Raw genomic sequence first — 22,703 nt, 5'->3', positions numbered from 1 at the left:
TTACTAAGAAGAAAAGCACCACTTAAGCATTGTGCATCCTGGCAAACCACAGAAGGATTGTTGTGCGTAGAACAACCTTGCTGATAAGACGGCCTCAGGAACGACAGAAGAACTTCTCGCTCATTAGCTGCCGAGGTGTCGTTCTTTCTTCATCGTCTTCACAGCTCTCCCGGTAAGTCCTATTCAAGGCTGGTTAGGGTTGGACAAATTTGGCAAAAATAATAATCACCATTATTTCGGTTGATATAGTCATCACGATTAATTACATGATTATTCATTAGTTTGAAAACATGAGTATTTATTGTACCACCAAAACTCACATTTATATACAGTTTTTAAAACATGGATATAAATTAGTAACAAACCACAAAATATAAAATACTAATAGTAATAATACATTTAAATAATATCCATCAATTTTCTACTACTTGTCTCTTTACAATAGCAATATTAAAAAACAAAAATTAAGTTTTTCCATTTTCATTGTTTGTATATAAATTTTTGTTTACCTTTTACACCTATTTTATCACCATAGAATGTGCTTTTTGTGTCAAATAAAATGTTTGTTAATTAAATGCAAAAATCCTCATATTGGTGCAATACATCTTTGAACAAGTTTGACCATAATAATTGTGTAAATGTATCAATACGACTTGTCCAGGGTGTACCCCACCTCTGCCCGAGTAGTGCTGGGCTAGGCTCCAGCAACCCCTCACGATCCCGAGAGGGACAAACGGTAGAAGATGGATGGATGGACGTGCTTTAAGTACATTTTGCTCGCGTAAGGTACTTTTATTAAACCTTTATTCTGTTAGCGCAGTCAGACCGGATGTGGCGCAGCACACTATTATTGTGAAGGGGCGGGGGAGAGTGATGTGCTGTTCTCAGCTTGACAAGGAGGCGACTTGAGGCTCTAAAAAAAAGAGTCACTCTAAAGTTGCGACTGCTGTTGGTTCATTGATGTTACAAACCCCAAAACCAGTGAAGTTGGCACGTTGTATAAATCGTAAAAAAAAAAAACAGAATACAATGATTTGCAAATCCTTTTCAACCTATATTGATGCAAAGTATAAAAGTGTTCTGTGGTCTGACGAGTCCACATTTCAAATTGTTTTTTGGAAACTGTGGACGTTGTGTCCTCCGGAACAAAGAGGAAAAGAACCATCCGGATTGTTCTAGGCGCAAAGTTCAAAAGCCAGCATCTGGGATGGTATGGGGGTGTATTAGTGCCCAAGGCATGGGTAACTTACACATCTGTGAAGGCGCCATTAATGCTGAAAGGTACATACAGGTTTTGGAGCAACATATGTTGCCATCCAAGCAACATTATCATGGACGCCCCTGCTTATTTCAGCAAGACAATGCCAAGCCATGTGTTACATCAGCGTGGCTTCATAGTAAAATAGTGCGGGTACTAGACTGGCCTGCCTGTAGTCCAGACCTGTCTCCCATTGAAAATGTGTGGCGCATTATGAAGCGTAAAATACTACAACGTAGACCCTGGACTGTTGAACAACTTAAGCTGTACATCAAGCAAGAATGGGAAAGAATTCCACCTGAGAAGCTTAAAAAAGTGGTCTCCTCAGTTCCCAAACATTAACTGAGTGTTTTTAAAAGGAAATGCCATGTAACACAGTGGTAAAAATGCCCCTGTGCCAACTTCTTTGCAATGTGTTGCTGCCATTAAATTCTAAGTTAATGATTATTTGCAAAAGTTTGAACGTTAAGTATCTTGTTTTTGCAGTCTATTCAATTGAATATAAGTTGAAAAGGATTTGCAAATCATTGTATTCTGTTTTTATTAACTAATTACACAACGTTCCAACTTTACTGGTTTTGGGTTTTGTAGATCCTTGACGTCGTTACCAAAAACAGAAGCCGATGAGATGTCTTGTGGGTGTATGGATTGTTCTTGCTAGCTTTATCTTCGTAGTTTAGTCGCTGTTTAAAGTGATCGTCTCCACATTTCAGGGCCTGTTCTCGGCTGGCATATATGAGGGGGCAGTCAGAAAAGTGAAGGGGGCATCATGTGTACATGCTGCTCCATCATGCTGCAGCACTTTTTTTGTACTAATACAGTAGTAACATTGCTTTCTGCATGGAATTTGGTTGATAGCTCCAGGTCCTGATTTACTAAAATCCAAATACCACACACTAAACAGCGTGTGCAATTAGTGGGCGTGTTGCTTGTGATTTACTAAGACTGCGTGTGCAATTGTAAAGTGATGCAGAGGATTTTGTGTGTACATTACCACGAAGACACTCTCATTTACTACACATTCATGTTGTCATGCTCTTATCTGTGGCGTTGTGCTATGTTTTCAAACATGCAAGAGACCTGTACAAGTTTTATGGGCATTTTATAAGCAGTCGTGCAGTGCATCTACAATGACGCCATTTTTTTTTTTACCAATAAAGGTGCATGGGAGAGAGGCTGCACTTCGTGCGCCTAATATGCAAAAATGCATACTTCAAGAAGTTTATTTTCTTAAAAGAAACATTTTAATAATACATATTCTATGTCAAAAAAAAAAAAAGTCTTAAAAAAAAAATACTAAACACCAAAAGCATCAATTGAATTTGTTTTAATCAGTCCCTTAAATCCTCTAATAGCTATACAATTATGTTGCTGAATAGACAATATGGCTAATATATTTTTTTTCTGACCATACAAAAATGTTGACACACACACAGACGTATTCTCGTCTGTCGATTGTTTGTCTCTGCAGCGTCAGCATTGATCCTGCAGCCGTGTGTGGAACTGGCAATTTGCACAGTTACTAAATAAAATGCAAAATAGTGCTGGCAAAACGGTGATAAGGGTTGATAAATCACATTGCGCTTGATAAATAATTACATTTGCATTTTCTCCTGGCAGTATTGTGAGCGTTTTGATGATCAGCATATATTTTGCATCGTAATGAAGACAGAGACACAAAATGGAATGCATGCCTTATTTTGCTCACTTAAGAGACGCAATACACTTTGCACACGTTTAGTAGATTTTAGTACACGCAAACCTTTAGTAAATCAGGACCTATGTGTCCACATTAACCTGGAGAAGAGAATTGCACTTTTTCAGGCCTCTACCTTCACACCTGTATAACTTGGGTGTGTCGCCTGAAGACTCTTAACCACAATAAGGTGTCTCTCAAGGGGGAAACTGAAAAATAAAAGTAAAATAATTAAAATAAAGTATCCTTTATCCACATTTTATCAACCATCACAACATATATCCTAACTTGATGGCCTAATTCTTAAACTGAATTTAACCTTTAGTAGGACTTTACACAAAATAGTCAATATTTACATAACTGAAAAGCACAGTAGTCTTATGAGTAATACAAAAACAATCTCCTCAAACTAGTTTGTCATCAGGTCAGTTGAATCATGCTTCAAAGTCTCGGCATTCTCCAATTATTTACACACAGAGAAACTTAACAGCACTGCCTACACTCTAGACCAGACCTGGGCAATTTAAGGCCCGTGGGCCACATGCGGCCCGTTAAGCTTTTCAATCTGGCCCGCCGGACATTCCCAAATCATTTATTTAGATGTTTAAGATGGAAAGTGTAGCTGCCATTATGATGTGCAGTGATGTTTTCTAATGACCGTAAGTCTTCAACTGTACTAAGTATTTCAATGGTTGGAATCTGCATGATATACTGGTTACTATGGTAATATAATTAGTTACTATGGTCATCTAATTAATTGAAATGTGGGTGTCAGGGACAGACACGGAAGGAGATTTTTACAACAAAGTTCTAAAGCCTAGTGATATATCAGATATATTAGATTGTAGGTGGGATTTTTTTCTTGTACCCTTCGCGTTTGTATTTTTGTTGCATTTCGCTTGATTGTAAAATATGTGGATGGAGAGGGGGTGTGAAGTTTTATATGTTGTCAATATTCAGTGTTTTATCCTTCATAGTTATTAATATTGTAAATCCCACATTCTTTATTTTCATGTACATTCTGGGTGTCTCATTCAGTAAAAAAAATTTAAATGCCATTCCGTTTTTAAGGCGGTCTGTCATAACGTTTTTAGCATTCAGACATTATTGTGAGGTTTTGTATTAGTGTTCCTAAAATTCTGATATTAAGATTAAAGATTAAAGTACCAATGATTGTCACACACACACTAGATGTGGTGAAATTTGTCCTCTGCATTTGTCCCATCCCCTTGGGGAGCAGTGGGCAGCAGCGGCGCCGCGCCCGGGAATCATTTTGGTGATTTAATACCGGCCCCCATACACATTTTTTCTCTAAATTTGGCCCCCCGAGTCAAAATAATTGCCCAGGCCTGCTCTAGACATAGTAATGTTTTACTCAAGTTGTGTTTTACTGTACCAACTAACGGAGTCTACAGTCACTCTTGTTCTTTAAACATATATTTATTTCATTGTGTTCTCTAACCAGTAAGCATGTAAACACTTGCAGTGTGAGGAGGTTCACATTGTATATTAAGTGACAGAAAGCAAAGCGTGTAGACAATTACGGCGTGAGGAAGTTTACGTTGACGCAAATAATGGTAGCTTATATATTCATTTTCATCGGCGTTTAAACAGAAATAGTAGTGATGGGACCAAATGTGTCGAGTAATGGAGGGGGCGTTTCTGCGAAGCGCATATCGAGGCTTGCTTCATTTAGGGGAAGAGCCGGAAATGATGATGAGGTAAATTATACAGTATACAATTATCTTATGTGATTTGGTCACAGAATCCTTTGAGGATTATTCTACAAAGGTCAAAAGTGCACATGTCCATCACAAGCTCTCCAGAGAGTGGTGGCTCTTGCCCCCAGGAAATTGGGATCCATTAGGAATGTAGATTTGGACTTTAGGAGGAAGAGTAAAGACACTAGCAACATCTGGTAAGAACCTCTCACATGTTGGAGTAGAGGATAGGGGTCGGAGGGCACCCGACTCAAACCGATCACAGGAAATAGGTTGACCAAACAACAAGCTGGGCTTTTGTCCAGACTGACCGGCTCCAAGGCTAGAGTTACGAAGAGTGGGGGTCTTTGTGTAAAAGGTATTTATGGACTGTGGACATAGACTGAGAAGACAGCAGAAAAGTAATCTGGCCCACTCTTTCTCCTGGAGCTGCAGATCCAGTCTGAGGCTCGCTGAAACAAATAAAGCTTCTTGTTCAACGATTCCTCATTGGCGTCTTCTGGCTCATCACCCATCCATCGCATGACCAACAAATATACAACAATGACGTGTGAAGTCTCGTCACCAAGTTGTACCACGTGACCGCTTCGAGACGCGGTTCAGATTTGCCAAGATATTCGAAAACTCATAAACCACCCAAGCTCCAGTGAAAATGTGGGCTTGTGAGACTTGTGGCCAGTTCGAAATATGGATAGAAAATAAAAATAGTTTTTTAAAATGCCACTTGAATCAAAGAGGGACGGCAAACTGAATCAAAACGACAAACAATGGTTCGTACAATCGCCTTTTATTTTACACGGCGTGGGTTCGATTCTTGGCAACATCAGTTCTCAAATGTGTTTATCACTGTTAACCTTAGATTTATCAAAGTAACACATTCTGTATTTATTATTTTTAACCAGCTACCAGACATCAATAGGTGGATAATGGAGAGGTTTTGTCAAAAAACAAAAAAAATCGCCTGAAAAAATAAATAAAAATGAACTAAATATCCTCTGTTCTTTACATCATTGTCCAAGTTACATTGTATTGTCATCTTCCTCTTTATGCCATTTCCTCAAGGTGACAGGAAAACATTATACAACCTGCCCTGTCATATGATTCTACCATTTTGGCAAAATACAAACACACAATATATGTACATATATAACACATAAACATATTTTATCATACTTTGTTGATTTACCTAGTAAAAAAAATGTGTCAAACATTTACTGTGATTCATTGTCATTTCCAAGAGCCATAATAGAAACATTTCAATGCGTCACATATTATGAGGTCACGATGCAGCTGTTTGTTATCATACATTTGACCAGCAGGTGTCTTGTGCCAAAGCATGTATTAAAGCTTCGAGAAATGCTCGAACCAATTGGCTCAAGTGGTTCAATGCCTCATGAGGCTCCATCTGACCATCACTAAGAAATAGCAACTGATAGCTCTTTTCGACCAAATAGCTCATTTTGACCGAAAGCCCGGAGCAGCAAATACACACTTTTAACTTACAGTCCGTCGATGTCATGATCGATGACTTGCCTGCTGATGGCATCGTAGAGTCACAAAGAAAATGTGTCCTTTTCATTTTCACAATATTTCACTTTAGCAATATGTGAACACCAAGGTGAACACGTTAAATCCACACCTTTATGTTTTGGCGCCTCCGGTGAGACCTTTAACTTCAACTTCCGCATCTCAGAAGGCAAAGCATCTGATTGGCCCATCTTTGTTGCTAACTCCCACCCTCTCTCATATTGCACGCTATTAAAGAACTGTGATTGGATATATTTGAAACTAGTCCCACCCACCTACCAGACAAAAGTAAATATGATTGGATTTTGTTCTGACAACTTTGTGTCTGTTTTTTAATTTGTTGACACTGAGGGGTGTGTGTGTGTGTGTGAGACATCAACAAGGAAAAGTGCCTTCCATATGAAGACCGGTGAACAAGTTAGGACATAAATCATGGTCCCAATACAGAAAACCATTGCATCTAATAGAGAATGTCTCATTTGCACCCCTGGTGGTGAAATCTATCAAAATTAGGGTGGTCCCAAAAAGGAGGGATTTTTCTAATTGACTGTGTATCGGTTTTAAAATTGCTCCCCCTCTGGTCAACATATGAAATAAAAAGTGTGTTTAAAAATTTGAAGTGCTCCCCCTCTGGCCAACATATGTAATGACAAGTGTGTGTAAGAAATTGAAATGCGCCCCCCTTTGTCCAAAAGTAATAAAAAATAAATAAAATAAATATGCATATAGATGAGTTGGCGACTTGTCCAGGGTGTACCCCGCCTTCCGCCCGAATGCAGCTGAGATAGGCTCCAGCACCCCCCGCGATCCCAAAAGGGACAAGCGGTAGAAAATGGATGGATGGGTGTATATAGAGACATAATGTAATATCTTGAAGTAAATATTGAAGATTAAAAAACAATTACAATTACAAACAAATTTAAAAGTTTACCTTTTTATACTTGCACAGTATGTATATATTATTAATGTTGTAAATACAAATCTTTATGTATCTAAAAAGGGTGGTCTTAAAGAGATAGGCATTTTTCGGAGGTCTCAAGAAGGTAACAAATACAACAATGTGTGTGCGTGTGTTTGGGTGTGTGTGTGCGTGTGTGTGTGTGTGTGTGTGTGTGTGTGTGTGTGTGTGTGTGTGTGTGTGTGTGTGTGTGTGTGTGTGTGTGTGTGTGTGTGTGTGTGTGTGTGTGTGTGTGTGTGTGTGTGTGTGTGTGCAGCCTCGCGGAGTATGACATATGCTTTTAAAAAAAAAATGTTATACACCTTTATTTATAAAGTTCAACATTTACAAACATATGAACAAGGACAATTAAACAAGTACAAAAACAGCATAATACAGCACCAAGGGGTTGTTATTCAATCAAGTAATTATAGTAGAATGTAAAATACACATATGTAGATGTAGTAATTTACAAGTTCTGTAAATAGTTTAGGGCAGCACGGTGGAACAGGGGTTAGTGTGTCTGCCTCACAATACGAAGGTCCTGAGTAGTCATGAGTTCAATCCCGGACTCGGGATCTTTCTGTGTGGAGTTTGCATGTTCTCCCCGTGACTGCGTGGGTTTCCTCCGGGTACTCCGGCTTCCTCCCACCTCCAAAGACATGCACCTGGGGATAGGTTGATTGGCAACACTAAATTGGCCCTAGTGTGTGAATGTGAGTGTGAATGTTGTCTGTCTATCTATATTGGCCCTGCGATGAGGTGGCGACTTGTCCAGGGTGTACCCCGCCTTCCGCCCGATTGTAGCTGAGATAGGCTCCAGCGCCCCCCGCGACCCCGAAGGGAATAAGCGGTAGAAAATGGATGGATGGATGGATGTAAATAGTTTAAATTTGGAGCATAGCGTTATAGTTTTCACAGCTTTTTGGTTGCTCGAGGTAGATAGCGTTTGAAAGTAAAGTTCTAATTCTTTTTTTAAAGGCACAAAAAACAGATTGTGTATTGACAACCTTACATTTATGAATATAAAACTTAGCCAATAGTATAATGAGGTTGCAAAGGTAAAATTCCTTTTCAAATGTTTTCTCTTACTGTGTAAATCCAAATAGTACATGTTTAAGACAAAGCACAATTTTGTAATAAATATTGTCCAAGATGAAACAACAGATGCTCTGCCTTCACAAGTGCTTTCACAAGTCCAAAACAGGTGGTAAACTGTCTCTGGATGCATGTTACATAAGGTGCAGGTAACATCAATGTCCTTATTGTATTTAACCATCACAGTCTTTACAGGGTAATAACCATGAATGATTTGGAAATAAATCTCTTTGACTTTGTTCGTAAGAAAGTCCCTGTTAGGAAGAGACCACGTTTTGACCCAGCAGACGTCCTTCACAACGTTATTCAAGAACGCAATTACATAGGAGACAGACACACAATCATTTTGGAGTCAGCTGCGGATTTTTCTGATCAAAACAAACATTCCCCACAGGAGTGTCAAGTGGATCATTCACAATTGTTACAGTAGAAAGAGGAAATGAGTAAGCCCTGTACAACATAACAACACCTGATGGAATGGCATCAAATACAATGGCAAATTGTTTGGGAGTCACAGGGACCTTAAATGGTTGAGACATTCTTGGTAATAAACAGTTTACCTTCCTTATTGAAAAACTGACTCACCAAAATAATACAATTCTTGAACCAATTGTTGAGGAAAAGTGATTTCCTTTTGTAACATATATCCCTATTGTTCCAAATTAAGTATTTTGTAGGTAAGAAATTGTGCTTATAGAGAAGAGACCATGCCAGAAGGGCTTGTGTATGGAAGTTTGAACGAGAAACAGGAATCATATCAATATTGTACAAAACCCAAAACCAGTGAACTTGGCACGTTGTGTAAGTCGTAAATAAAAACAGAATACAATGATTTGCCAATCCTTTTCAACTTATATTCAATTTAATAAACTGCAAAGACAAGATACTTAACGTTCAAACTGGTAAACTTAATTTTTTTTTGCAAATATTAGCTCATTTGGAATTTGAGGCCTGCAACATGTTTCAAAAAAGCTGGCACAAGTGGCAAAAAAGATTGAGAAAGTTGAAGAATGCTAATCAAAAACTTATTTGGAACATCCCACAGGTGAACAGGCTAATTGGGAACAAGTGGGTGCCATGATTGGGTCATTCACAAACAAGAATGGGGCGAGGGTCACCACTTTGTGAACAAATGTGTGAGCAAATTGTTCAACAGTTTAAGAACAACATTTCTCAACGAGCTATTGCAAGGAATTTAATGATTTTACCATCTACAGTCCATAATATCATCAAAAGGTTCAGACAATCTGGCTGGAAAAATCACTGCACGTAACATTGAATGCCCGTGACTTTCGATCCCTCAGGCGGTACTGCATCAAAAAGCGACATCAGTGTGTAAAGGATATCACCACATGGGCTCAGGAACACTTTAGAAAACCACTGTCAGTAACTACAGTTGGTCGCTACATCTGTAAGTGCAAGTTAAAACTCTACTATGCAAAGCGAAAGCCATTTATCAACAACACCCAGAAACACTGCCGGCTTCGCTGGGCCCGAGCTCATCCAAGATGGACTGATGCAAAGTGAAAAAGTGTTCTGTGATCTGAGGAGTCCACATTTCAAATTGTTTTTGGAAACTGTGGACGTCATGTTCTCCGGACCAAAGAGGAAAATAACTATCTGGACTGTTATAGGCGCAAAGTTCAAAAGCCAGCATCTGTGATGGTATGGGGGTGTATTAGTGCCCAATACATGGGTAACTTACACATCTGTGAAGGCACCATTAATGCTGAAAGGTACATACAGGTTTTGGATCAACATATGTTGCCATCCAAGCAACGTCTTTTTCATAGACGCCCCTGCTTATTTCAGCAAGACAATGCCAACTCACATTCTGCACGTGTTACGACTTCGTAGTAAAAGAGTGCGGGTCCTAGACTGGCCTGCGAGTAGTCCAGACCTGTCTCCCATTGAAAATGTGTGGCGCATTATGAAGCCTAAAATACCACAACGAAGACCCCGGACTGTTGAACAACGTAAGCTGTACATCAAGCAAGAATGGGAAAAAATTCCCCCTGACAAGATTCAAAAATTGGTCTCCTCAGTTCCCAAAAATGTACTGAGTGTTGTTAAAAGGAAAGGCCATGTAACACAGTGGTAAAAATGCCCCTGTGCCAACTTTATTGCAATGTGTTGCTGCCATTAAATTCTAAGTTAACGATTGTTTGCAAAAAAAAATTGCGTTTCTCAGTTCGAACATTAAATATCTTGTCTTTGCAGTCTATTCAATTGAATATAAGTTGAAAAGGACTTGCAAATCATTGTATTGTATTTTTATTTACGATTTACACAACGTGCCAACTTCAATGGTTTTGGGTTTTGTAGTTACACAATAACAAAAATATTAGGCCTCCAAGATTAGAAAATACATGATGACAAATGAAGTTCCAAATTGAGTTAGGATCTTTTAAAAAGGGTGGAGCCTGACACATTCAAGGGACAGACAAGAGGGAGGATGACATCATGCAAGTGTTGTAGCATGTCCCTTTATTCAGCTGATTTCTCCACTACTGCGGAACATTTTGTCAACTTGTAATATATACATTTTTTGGGATTATTCAGCATGGGGCGGTTTAGTGTTTTGGGGATGAATGAGCAGTACCGGACACATTATTTTTCCAAACAGATGTTCTTTATCGTCACAATGACAGCATTTCACCTAGATAGATGTCATTTTTTCTAATCTGCGTTTTATAGCGGACTCCGTTTTATTAGCCAATTATGTGTTAGGTGAACGCAGAAATCATGCCTAATTACTACTTTTATTGAGTTGAGTAATTATTGATTAGGCATACTGCACTGTGTCAAATAAAAAGCAGTAATATAGCTTCTCTCTGCTAGCGTGTGCACGTGTGTGTGTGCGCGCGCGTGTGTGTGCGTGTGTCTGTGTTTGTGTGTGTGACAAGGTTAAGATGACATTTGCTCACAGATAAATGTGTGTTTTTGTGGCAATATCATCAGCACCTGTGACTCCTATCAGTCCAGATTGTGGCCTCCAAAATGGACCCAACGGAACTTTTGTTTTTGTTAGCCTTCAGGGAACAAAATACTTCATTTTGTTTAAAAAACAGAAAACACTGGTAAATTTAATGAACACATCATTCATAACAATCGTTTTTCATTCCTCCTGTTCATGAAGAAATGGCATATTCCTTGAAAAACAAGACATTCCTTGAAAATATAGACATTTCTCTGATTAAGAAAATAAATGGCTGTTCCCTTCAGTTATACATGTAATATTTATTTCATAAAATGTGTCCTTCCATTGAAAAAGAAAACGTCAAAAGTTAATTCCATCTTCAAAAGTGAGCATCATTTTACCAACTATAGGCCTATTTCTTTACTCCCACAATTTTCACAAATTCTAGAAAAAATATTTGTATCAAGATTAGACCGTTTGATTGATAAGCATCTCTTGCTGAGTGAGCAACAATACGGTTTTTGATCAAACATTAATGGAATTAGTTGAGGAGGTAACCACTGCAAATGATAAGGAGTTCACTGTTGGCGTTTTCATAGACCTGCGCAAGGCCTTTGACACCATCGATCACACGTTACTTCTAAACAAAATGCAGAGGTCTTGCTCATGATTGGTTGAAAAGTTATCTTAGTGGAATATATCAGTACAGTATCTGCATATGAACAATGTAGACTCAGATAAAAAGATCATAACACATGGAGTTCCTCGAGGCTCTGTTTATAATGATGTCTGTAAAATAATAAAATTTAAAAAACTCAACTGTATTCTCTTTACTGATGATACAAGCCAGTACTGTTCTGGGCAAGACTTTGGCCAGCTCCTAGAGACCGTAGAGAATGAACCTTTAATTCTAAAGCAATGGTTAAATGTGAAATGGTAAATGGGTTATACTTGGATAACGCTTTTCTACCTTCAAGGTACTCAAAGCGCTTTGACACTATTTCCACATTCACCCATTCACACACACATTCACACACTGATGGCGGGAGCTGCCATGCAAGGCCCTAGCCACGACCCATCAGGAGCAAGGGTGAGGTGTCTTGCTCAAGGACACAACGGACGTGACGAGGTTGGTAGAAGGTGGGGATCGAACCAGGAACCCTCAGGTTGCTGGCACGGCCACTCTCCCAACCGTGCCACGCCATTGATGCTAATAAGCTATCAATCAATTTAAATAAAACAATGTATATAATTTTTTGTAATTAAGAAAGTTAATATACCATGTCACATTAAAATCAATGATATGGAAAGACTCAACTGTATTCTCTCTGTGTGAGTGTTCAACTACATTTTTGGGATTCGATATAGATGACAAACTAAATTAGAAACTGCACATAGATATACTCAAGACAAGATGGCAAAAAATGATTGCTATGTTAAGAGCTGGACGAAGTAGCTGGGGAGATGGAAGTCTGGGCTTCTCTACTTAGGCTGCTGCCCCACCACCCGTCTTTGGATAAGCGGAAGAATATGGCTGGATGGATATATAAATTTAAAAACTCTGTAAATCAAAATGCTCTTAACATGTTATATAATTGTTTTGTACTTCGATATCTAAATTTTTGTGTTGAAACAATTATAACTCAAACATGAACTCAAATGTATTACTTCAAAAGAAAGCCATTAGAATAAAAAATTATGCGGATGAATATGCTCATACCCATGCGCTTTTCATTCAATTAAAAATATTAGAACTACATGATCTTGTTGACCTCCACACTGCTATTGGAACATACAAAGCTCAGGACCACACGCTGCCTCCGTGTCTCCAGGAGAGGTTCAAACCTCAGAGACTCATCTGTCTTTCAAAAAGCAAATGTGAGAACTAGATTAAAAAGTAAATGTGTTTCTGTCAGGGGAGTTCATGGAACACATTTAAAAAAACAACGTTAAGACCAATTTCTTTGAAAAATGTAACCCTCTAAAACACCAGTAGTTGGTACTATGATCCAAATTTACAACAAAAACTAAATGTGGTACATAAGTGCTAATGGAAATATAGGTGTTTGCATATTATTAGTACAAATGTTTAACCTACAGGCCCTGCGATGAGGTGGTGCCTTGTCCAGGGTGTACCCCTCCTTCCGCCCGAGTGCAGCTGAGATAGGCTCCAGCATCCCACCGCGACCCTAAAAGGGGCAAGCGGTAGAAAATGGATGGATGAATACATGGGTATTACATAATTGTTGGTCTAAGTAGTTACTGTGTGTATATTTGTACAGTTGGTATGCTGTGTACAAGGAGTATTAGTAATATGTTGTGTAAAGGATTTGTAAAAAGTTTTCACATGTCCGAAGCTCAAGATCAGAGGCTGATGTCTTGTGGTTTTGTGTTATCTTGTATTTGACTTTGTTAAAAGGGTTAGGCGACGCAAGTGTTTAACTTCAGCCTAAACCCTTTTGGTCTGTAGAATTGTCAATTTATAAATATGTTCTTGTTTACTTTATTGACCACTGACGGTGGAAATATTACACTAAACTAAAGTAATAATTACTCCAAATGCTTAATTTCAGCTTCACTAAATGCAGCTCACACGTGCGTAGGGCCTATACTCAGTGGGGAGCCCAGCACATGTACAATGCCTTTTAATGAATGCCAAGGCACCTGATATGATATTTTACCGCTAACCTATTCTTAGCCTCTTCTTACTCCGTCAATGATAAGAATATGATGGTATATTTCCACAGTTGATTATATTGTAATTGACATGTATGACTTAAGTGTTATTATGACAATGACAATAAATAAATAAATAAAGGAATTTATTGATTGATTCATTTATTGTGCCACTGTGGCGCTCGGTGTTAATGCTGGGCTGATGATATCACTGGCCTGGATCAAAAATCGGCCTGCAGAAATGCCAGGAACATAAGCAGTTTTATATTAAATGTGTTATTTTGCACTAAAAAAATAAATGTTTTTCCCATGAATTTGTTTTATTGAAGTACAAAACATGCATCAATTTAAATTTAAATTTATTTAAAGCATAGAAAACCGTTCACATCAAAAAAGTGTGAAAAATGTTGTAATGACTCGGTCTGTGCGCTATTTTTATTGAGTGTGACTGCAATATAAGCCATCAAGTATGGCGCCAAAAAAGTGCTAGCACTTTGATAAAGAAGGTGAGAAACACTATTGAATGGGGGAAATAAGACGTATTAACGCACAAAGGTGGCATCCATGTAGGTCCTTTCCCCCTCAGTAAATGCAAAGTTAATTTTGTATTTATTAGAGATGTCCGATAATATCGGCCGATAAATGCTTTAAAATGTAATATCGGAAATTATCGGTATCATTTTTTTTATTATCGGTATCGGGTTTTTTTAATTTAGTTTTTTTTAAAAAATTAAATCAACACAAAAAACACAAGATACACTTACAATTAGTGCACCAACCCAAAAAACCTCCCTCCCACATTCACACTCATTCACACTCATTCACACAAAAGGGTTGTTTATTTCTGTTATTAATATTCTGGTTCCTACATTATATATCAATATATATCAATATAGTCTGCAAGGGATACAGTCAGTAAGCACACATGATTGTGTGTGCTGCTGGTCCACTAATAGTACTAACCTTCAACAGTTAATTTTACTAATTTTCATTAATCACTAGTTTCTATGTAACTGTTTTTATATTGTTTTACTTTCTTTTTTATTAAAGAAAATGATTTTTATTTATTTATCTTATTTTATTATTATTTTTAAAAAGGACCTTATCTTCACCATACCTGGTTGTCCAAATTAGGCATAATAATGCGTTAATTCCACGACTGTATATATCGGTATCGGTTGATATCGGTATCTGTAATTAAGAGTTGCACAATATCGGAATATCGGATATCGGCAAAAAGCCATTATCGGACATCTCTAGTATTTATCCATTTCTTTCATCATTTGTATGTATTTCGCAATGTTGTCTGCAGGTAAAACTATTGTCATGTGCTATGTTTTGTGTGTCTGGTACAGATTGGTTGGCTTTACATGATTTTCAATGGTAAACATTGCTTGGTTTTTCATACAATTCTGTTTTCCTCTGACCTTTTGGAACAAGTTACCAAAAACAACCAGGCACAACTGTATTTACAAATTGCAATGCTGTTGTATAAGTTGATGTGTTGTTGGTGGCGCAGGAAGCGAAGTAAGCCCTGAATAAAAATGGGTGAATGGGAGCTCCTGGGCCGCCTGCTGGACAAGGTGCAGACTCACTCTACAGTCATCGGAAAAGTCTGGCTGACGGTTCTGTTCGTCTTCCGCATTCTGGTTCTGAGCATTGGCGCCGAAAAGGTGAGTGAAGATCAGTGTTTCTTAACATAGGACCGAGGTCCATTGTTAGGCCGCGAGCGCATGCCAAAAAAATATGTGTTTCTCAGCTGTGGTCCGTATGGGTTGCATCGGTATTCTGTTGCATTACACTTTTGCACCACTAGTGACACTAATGACAAGATCAGGAGCTAAAGTCAGAGAGGTTTCTTAAGCGCAAAAATTATGATTTAAGTGGGGGGCATGTATTTTCATTTGCACTTCACTTTTATTGACAGTTTATTTAAGAAACATACATTATTAGTTTAGTTGGAATTTATTCAAGTTAGCACTGCAGATTTCTATGTACATTTTTCATCAGTTTTTTAGAGTCCCTTCTTTTGCAGTATACGTATTTGATTAGTATTTATTTTTAGGGTTTTAGGTTTATCCTGTTAAACTGTCAGTAGGTTAGATATAGCTATTCAATACCATTCAAATGAAGGGTAAGATTACTAATTCAGTGTTGATTTTTGAGCGGGCCCCGGGGCCCTCTGTAGTGGAAAAGTTGGGCCTCGAGGTCAAAAAAGTTGTGGATGTTGAACATGCAGTGGATGCAGGAGCACCAGCGTGTCGTTTATGACCTTGCAGCCGCCATATTTGACAGCAAAGTGTGTGGCGTGGGTGTCCTGTGGTTCCAGGTGTGGGGCGATGAGCAGTCGGACTTCGTTTGTAACACCAAGCAGCCCGGCTGTGAGAACGTCTGCTACGACCTCGCTTTCCCCATCTCTCACGTGCGCTTTTGGGCCATCCAGATTATCGCCGTGGCCACGCCCACGCTCGTCTACCTCGGCTACGTCCTCCACATCCTCCACGCTGAGAAGAAGGTATGTTGATTGAACAAATGCTGTGAGGCCAGAAATATCATAATTATTCAACATTAATTCTATGGAGCGCAATGTGTCTTGTTATGCAACAAGATCATTTTTGCAACCAAAAGAAGATTTTCATACAAAAATAATTTTTTGATTACAAATCATTTTGTGTTTTTTAGTTGCAATTTTTTGTGTGTTAAAAATCATTTTTTTGGTTGAAAATCCTTTGTTCTAACCATAAATAATTTTTCAGTTAAAAATCGTTTTTTCAAAATAATTTTTTGGTTGCAAATAGTTTTTTAAAGTTTGAAATAATTTTGGGGGGGGCTTTTGATTGCAAATTTTTTTTTGGTTACGACTAAGGGCTACCGGTATTTTTTGGTACCAGTACCTAATTGGGTACTGGTACCTGGGGGACCGTCAAAATTCTGGACAAATGATGCAGCTATCTGTATTTTTTTTTTTAATCCAGCTGTAATTATGACACGCTGTCACGTTTACTTCAGGTGCAGCTGGTATGCATAAAAAATGACATGAGTAGGAGCTGATAATCAGCTTGGAATAATGACAAATAAGGAAGCGACACCACACCAAAGTTAACACGACAATATTTCCTCCTCAAAAGTCCCTCAAAGTCACGCCGCTAATAAGAGTTAGTGTCAACTTGAACTGGACGCGCTTTACTCATGACCGCTGCTATAGCGCTTTGTCAACCTTCCTAGCGGTTCAGTAATCCACAGGCCAACATTAATCCACTCAAAAAGTAAAGATAGCATCTGTTAACATGTTTCTAGTCGCCGTCTGACGTCACTCCATCGCTCCGCGTTTGTGTGGCATCAAAACTCACCTTGTTAAAAACACACACACTTCCATCCATCCATCCATTTTCTTCCGCTTATCCGAGATCGGGTCGTGGGGGCAGCAGCCAAAGCAGAGAAGCCCAGACTTCCCTCCCCCCAGCCACTTCGTCTAGCTCTTCCCGGTGGATCCCAAGGCATTTCCAGGCCAGCCGGGAGAGATAGTCTCGTGTCGTGGGTCTTCCCCGTGGCCTCCTACCAGTCGGACGCGCCCTAAACACCTCCCTAGGGATTCGTTCGGGTGGCATCCTGACCAGATGCCCGGACCACCTCATCTGGCTCCTCTCCATGTGGAGGAGCAGCGGCTTTACTTTGAGCTTCTCCCAGATGACAGAGCTTTTCACCCTATCTCTAAGGGAGAGATCCGCCACCCGGTGGAGGAAACTCATTTCGGCCGCTTGTACCCGTGATCTTGTCCTTTCAGTCCGTTTCCCGGATCATAGTTTGTTTTTCGTTTGGATTCACCGGTTGTTTTAGTTCTGTTTCAGCACCCCTGTTTTGTGTTTTCTCTTGGTTGTCATGGGTGCTGATAATGTTCACATGCCTCTAATTAGTGTTCGGGACGCTCAACTGTCCCAAGCACTAATCAGAGAGCTATTTAGTTCTGCCTTTTCTGCCTCTCTCACGCTTAATGCAACTGTCACGTTGGTTCCCTATGGTTTTTCTTGCGCTTGTAAGCTATTCTGTTAGCTCCCTGTGCTATAGACATTCCCCATGCAATCGGCACATTCTCCTTGTGTTTGCTTATTTTGTTCGTTTTGGTATTTTTTTGAATGATTTATTGTAATAAATCATTTCCTACCTGCACGCTGTCTCCAAAATTCCTGCTGCATCGCTTGGAAGAACAATCCGCGCATCACCATGCGTCCTCCCCGTTACATTTATGTAATATATCATGTAAAAGGTCTGTGCTCTTCTCTGAACACGAATGCCATACATATATATTATTTCCAGCGATACAGTGATAGATATGTGTGGTGTTTACAAGATGATTACGTAACAACTGCATGGCACCTTGCACTGCAAACATATTTGACTTGTTTAAGACTTTCAAAGCAGCTGTTGGTGAAGGACTGACCTGCTGTGCGATGTCACATGATGTTGGTGGTGCGCAACCTCTTGTGCTAATAAAAACGGCATTTGTTCAAATCTTTATTTACACCAATTACAGAAAGTACCATTAGGAGCTGTATCGATCCGTTGTGGTGAAGAAGGAGCTGAGCCGGAAGGCAAAGCTCTCAATTTACCGGTCGATCTACGTTCCCATCCTCACCTACGGTCATGAGCTTTGGGTTATGACCGAAAGGACAAGATCACGGATACAAGCGGCCGAAATGAGTTTCCTCCGCCGGGTGGCGGGGCTCTCCCTTAGAGATAGGGTGAGAAGCTCTGTCATCCGGGGGGAGCTCAAACTAAAGCCGCTGCTCCTCCACATTGAGAGGAGCCAGATGAGGTGGTTCGGGCATCTGGTCAGGATGCCACCCGAACGCCTCCCTAGGGAGGTGTTTAGGGCACGTCCGACTGGTAGGAGCCAACGGGGAAGACCCAGGACACGTTGGGAAGACTATATCTCCCGGCTGGCCTGGGAACGCATCGGGATCCCCCGGGACGAGCTGAACGTAATGGCTGGGGAGAGGGAAGTCTGGGCTTACCTGCTTAGGCTGCTGCCCCCGCGACCCGACCTCGGATAAGCGGAAGAAGATGGATGGATGGCCCATTACGAGTATTGATGAATACTGGGTCCGATAAGAAATACTGATATTGGTAACGGTATCCATAGGCGGCGATCTACATTTCTGCCAGTGGGTGCTCGGTGTGTGTATTAAAAAATAATAGAATAGACGTTCAGCGAAGTTAATACCCCATATGATTTGTGGCTTTATTATTTTGTAAAACCGACCAAACTCACCACAAAATTAACTACAACAAGATTGATTTTTCAAAAATTATTTTAAAGATTGAAAGTTTCCATCAATCCCAAAGGGTGCTCGGCATTGTCCGTGGGTGCTCGGGCCCCGAAGCACCCACGGAATCGGCGCCTATGATGGTATCGATAACATCCAAACGATATACATCCATAGTTACAACTCAATTACAATTTTGTGGGTGGGGCCTCTTCGAAACTATATGTTAGAAGCCTTTTTATTGGTAATTTCGGGTGATGACATGACCATATGGGCGTGACAACTTCCGCCCTCAGCACATTTGGAGGGAAACATTTCAAAATAATGTTTTTGACACCCTTTGGCAGTAGATTGAATGCTCGTCTCTCAGCATTAGGACACTGTGGAAGTTGCTTCCTAGCGGTCCCACTGACAGACACTTCACAGGATCCAAGCATGCAGGTTTTAACAGAGTTTTAATGATCATATGTTTTTATCAAAAGTTTTCTCTCGCAGAACGTGACTTTTCAGTCACATCTGTATCCTCTCTCTCCTCCTGCTCCCGGCTGCTTACTGTTAAAGACAACAGAGGATTATATGAAATACGTACCACCTGTGAAATCCAATCACCTGCCAGCTGTGTCTCGCCGTCAGCGCATGCCCCGCCCCTACCCGATGGTGCTCGTCCTCAGCACCATGGACAGCGGCGGGGACTTTTGCTCCTACGAGCGCGCTGGCCCCATCTCCCTCCACAGACACAAACACTGTTTTATTTATGCACACTGTAGCATCACTTTTAATGCTTGTCTTTCAGCATTTACACAAAAAGACAGAAATCTTTTTGACACCCTTTAGCATTTGCATGAAACGCTTGTCTCTCAGCATTGACACAAGTCAAAGCTATTTTGACGCATAAGCGCATGAATGTCTTTCTCTCAGAATTGTTATAGTTATGCACGATAGCAACAATTAGCCAAAGTTTGGATGTGTGTCCTTCAGCATTGACACAAATATAGGAGTCTTTTTGACAGTGCGAGTGTTGCTGAGCACGTGTGAGCAGGCTTTCGTCTGTTCAGATGAAGGAGAAAATGAAGAAGCAGGCGGGCATGGACGACCAGGCCATGTTGTTCCTGAGGCGGAGCTACAAAATTCCCAAGTACACGAAGAGCAGCGGGAAAGTGAACATCCGCGGCCGCCTCCTTCGTAGCTACGTCCTCCACCTGGTGGCCAAGATAGCCCTGGAGGTCTTGTTCATCGCGGGCCAGTACTTCCTGTACGGCTTGACCCTGGATCCCCTCTACGTGTGCTCCCGCTGGCCGTGCCCCCACCAGGTGGACTGCTTCCTGTCCCGGCCCACCGAGAAGTCACTCATCATCTGGTTCATGCTGGCGGCGGCACTCTTGTCGCTGGCGCTCAGCGTGGGGGAGCTGCTCTACCTGTGCATCAAGGCCTTCAAGGAGTGCGTGACCAGGAGGCGGGACTACACCGTCACGCCTGTCTCGCACAGGAAGGCGTACACGCTCAGGGATGACGTGGTCCAGAATCGTGCCAACCTGGAGCTGGAGGGGCGCAAGTTTGGGGTGATGGGCGGAGTTAATGACATAGCTGGAAAAATGTCACCTGGCAACATGGGGTCGGGGGAGGTGCATATCTGAGTGTGTGTGTGTGTGTGTGTGTGTGTGTGTGTGTGTGTGTGTGTGTGTGTGTGTGTGTGTGTGTGTGTGTGTGTGTGTGTGTGTGTGTGTGTGTGTGTGTGTGTGTGTGTGAGTGTGAGTGTGTGTTTGTGTGTGTGTATTCTTGTATTCCTTCCCTTCTTGAGACATCAACATGGAAAAGTACCTTTCATGTGAGGACCGGTGAACAAGTTAGGACATAAATCATGGTCCCAATACGGAAAACCATTGCATCTAATAGAGAATGTCTCATTTGTACCCCTGGTGGGGAAATCTATCAAAATTAGGGTGGTCCCAAAAAGGAGGGATTTTTCAAATTGACTGTGTGTCGGTTTTAAAATTGCTCCCCCTCTGGTCAACATATGAAATAACAAGTGTGTGTAAAATGTTGAAGTGCTCCCCCTCTGGCCAACATATGTAATAAGTGTTTGTAAGAAATTGAAATGAGCCCCTCTTTGGCATTAAAAAAAAAGAAAAAAGAAATGCGCCCTCTTTAGCCAAAATTAATTTTAAAAATAAAATATGTATATAGAGACATACTAATACTAATAACTTGAAGTAAATAATGAACATTAAAAACCAATTACAAAAAAAAAAAAAAAAAGAATTAACTATAAGCTTACCTTTTTTATATTTGCATAGTATGTATATATTATTAATGTTGTAAATACAAATCTTTATATATCTAGAAAGGGTGGTCCTAAAGAGGTAGGCATTTTTCAGAGGTCTCAAGAAGGTAACAAATACAATTTGTGTGTGAGTGTGAGTGTGTGTGTGTGTGTGTGTGTGTGTGTGTGTGTGTGTGTGTGTGTGTGTGTGTGTGTTCATGTGTGTGTGTGTGTGTGTGTGTGTGTGTGTGTGTGTGTGTGTGTGTGTGTGTGTGTGTGTGTGTGTGTGTGTGTGTGTGTGTGTGTGTGTGTGTGTGTGTGTGTTTTCTTGTATTCCTACCCTTCTTGAGACATCAACAAGGAAAAGTGCCTTCCATATGAGGACCGGTGAACAAGTTAGGACATAAATCATGGTCCCAATACGGAAAAGCATTTCATCTAATAGAGAATGTCTCATTTGTACCCTTGGTGGTGAAATCTGCCAAAATTAGGGTGGTCCCAAAACGGAGGGATTTTCCAAATTGACTCTGTGTCGGTTTTAAAAGTGCTCCCCCTCTGGCCTACATATGTAATAACAAGTGTGTGTAAGAAATTGAAATGTGCCCTCTTTGGCCGAAATTAATTAAAAATAAATATATATGTATATAGAGACATACTGTAATAACTTGATGTAAATAATGAAGATTAAAAATAAATTACAAACAACAGAAACAAAACTAAAACCATACATTTTTTATATTTACATAGTATGTATGTATTATTAATGTTGTAAATACAAATCTTTATACAGCTAGAAAGGGTGGTCCTAAAGAGGTAGGCATTTTTCGGCGGTCTCAAGAAGGCACCAAAATACAAGAATGTGTGTGTGTGCGCATGTGAAGGTGATAGTTAATTTTTTTTGTAGCTGAATTTAAGCATCTTTTATCAAAAAAGTTTCATATTCAATCTTCTTGTTTGACCTTTTACCTACTACAGTATTATATATTATCACTGTCCTATGAAAAAGGCCTGAGTCTTTAATTTTGGGGAAAGTAAGATACTATTTTGTCTTTGTTCGGGGGCTAAAATAAAATAAAATAAAAACCTCAATATAACTGGTGTGCTGCTTTTAAAGATGTTACAGCAAGGTTGAATAAGGCAAAAAAAGAAAATGGAGGAAGTCCAAAAAGTAAGTAAAAGTATCATAACAAATGTTTTATCATGAAAGATGATTTAGTTCAGTCCAGTTCAGAGGACAAATATATCACTATTGTGTTTTTTTGTTGGTTTCTTTGCTTTTTATGCTCTGCCTCCCCTGACCGCATGTCGGCCACTTTTTAATTGACACTGTCAGACAGCAGTCATGT

General features: G+C 40.0%; 1 protein-coding gene across 1 annotated transcript; it reads left to right on the top strand.

Moving 5' to 3' along the window:
- The first annotated feature begins 132 nt into the window (after positions 1-132).
- On the top strand, positions 133-22,420 carry LOC133647840 (gap junction Cx32.7 protein-like). The gene is made up of 4 exons (XM_062043554.1): positions 133-172; positions 15,353-15,506; positions 16,163-16,348; positions 20,153-22,420. The coding sequence occupies exons 2-4, from the start codon at positions 15,378-15,380 to the stop codon at positions 20,729-20,731; spliced, it is 894 nt and encodes a 297-aa protein (XP_061899538.1). The 5' UTR covers positions 133-172; positions 15,353-15,377; the 3' UTR covers positions 20,732-22,420.
- Positions 22,421-22,703: the final 283 nt, after the last annotated feature.

The sequence above is a fragment of the Entelurus aequoreus genome, linkage group LG04, assembly GCF_033978785.1.
Source record: "Entelurus aequoreus isolate RoL-2023_Sb linkage group LG04, RoL_Eaeq_v1.1, whole genome shotgun sequence".
NCBI classification, from domain to species: domain Eukaryota; kingdom Metazoa; phylum Chordata; class Actinopteri; order Syngnathiformes; family Syngnathidae; genus Entelurus; species Entelurus aequoreus.
Note: the sequence above shows the minus strand (reverse complement) of the source record. Positions and strands in the feature narration are given on the sequence as shown.

Coding starts and splice junctions, on each gene's coding strand:
- LOC133647840 (XM_062043554.1), top strand. CDS start 15,378: ATGGGTGAATGGGAGCTCCTGGGCCGCCTGCTGGACAAGGTGCAGACT. Junction 15,507..16,162: donor TGAGCATTGGCGCCGAAAAG/GTGAGTGAAGAT, acceptor CTGTGGTTCCAG/GTGTGGGGCGATGAGCAGTC. Junction 16,349..20,152: donor TCCTCCACGCTGAGAAGAAG/GTATGTTGATTG, acceptor TCGTCTGTTCAG/ATGAAGGAGAAAATGAAGAA.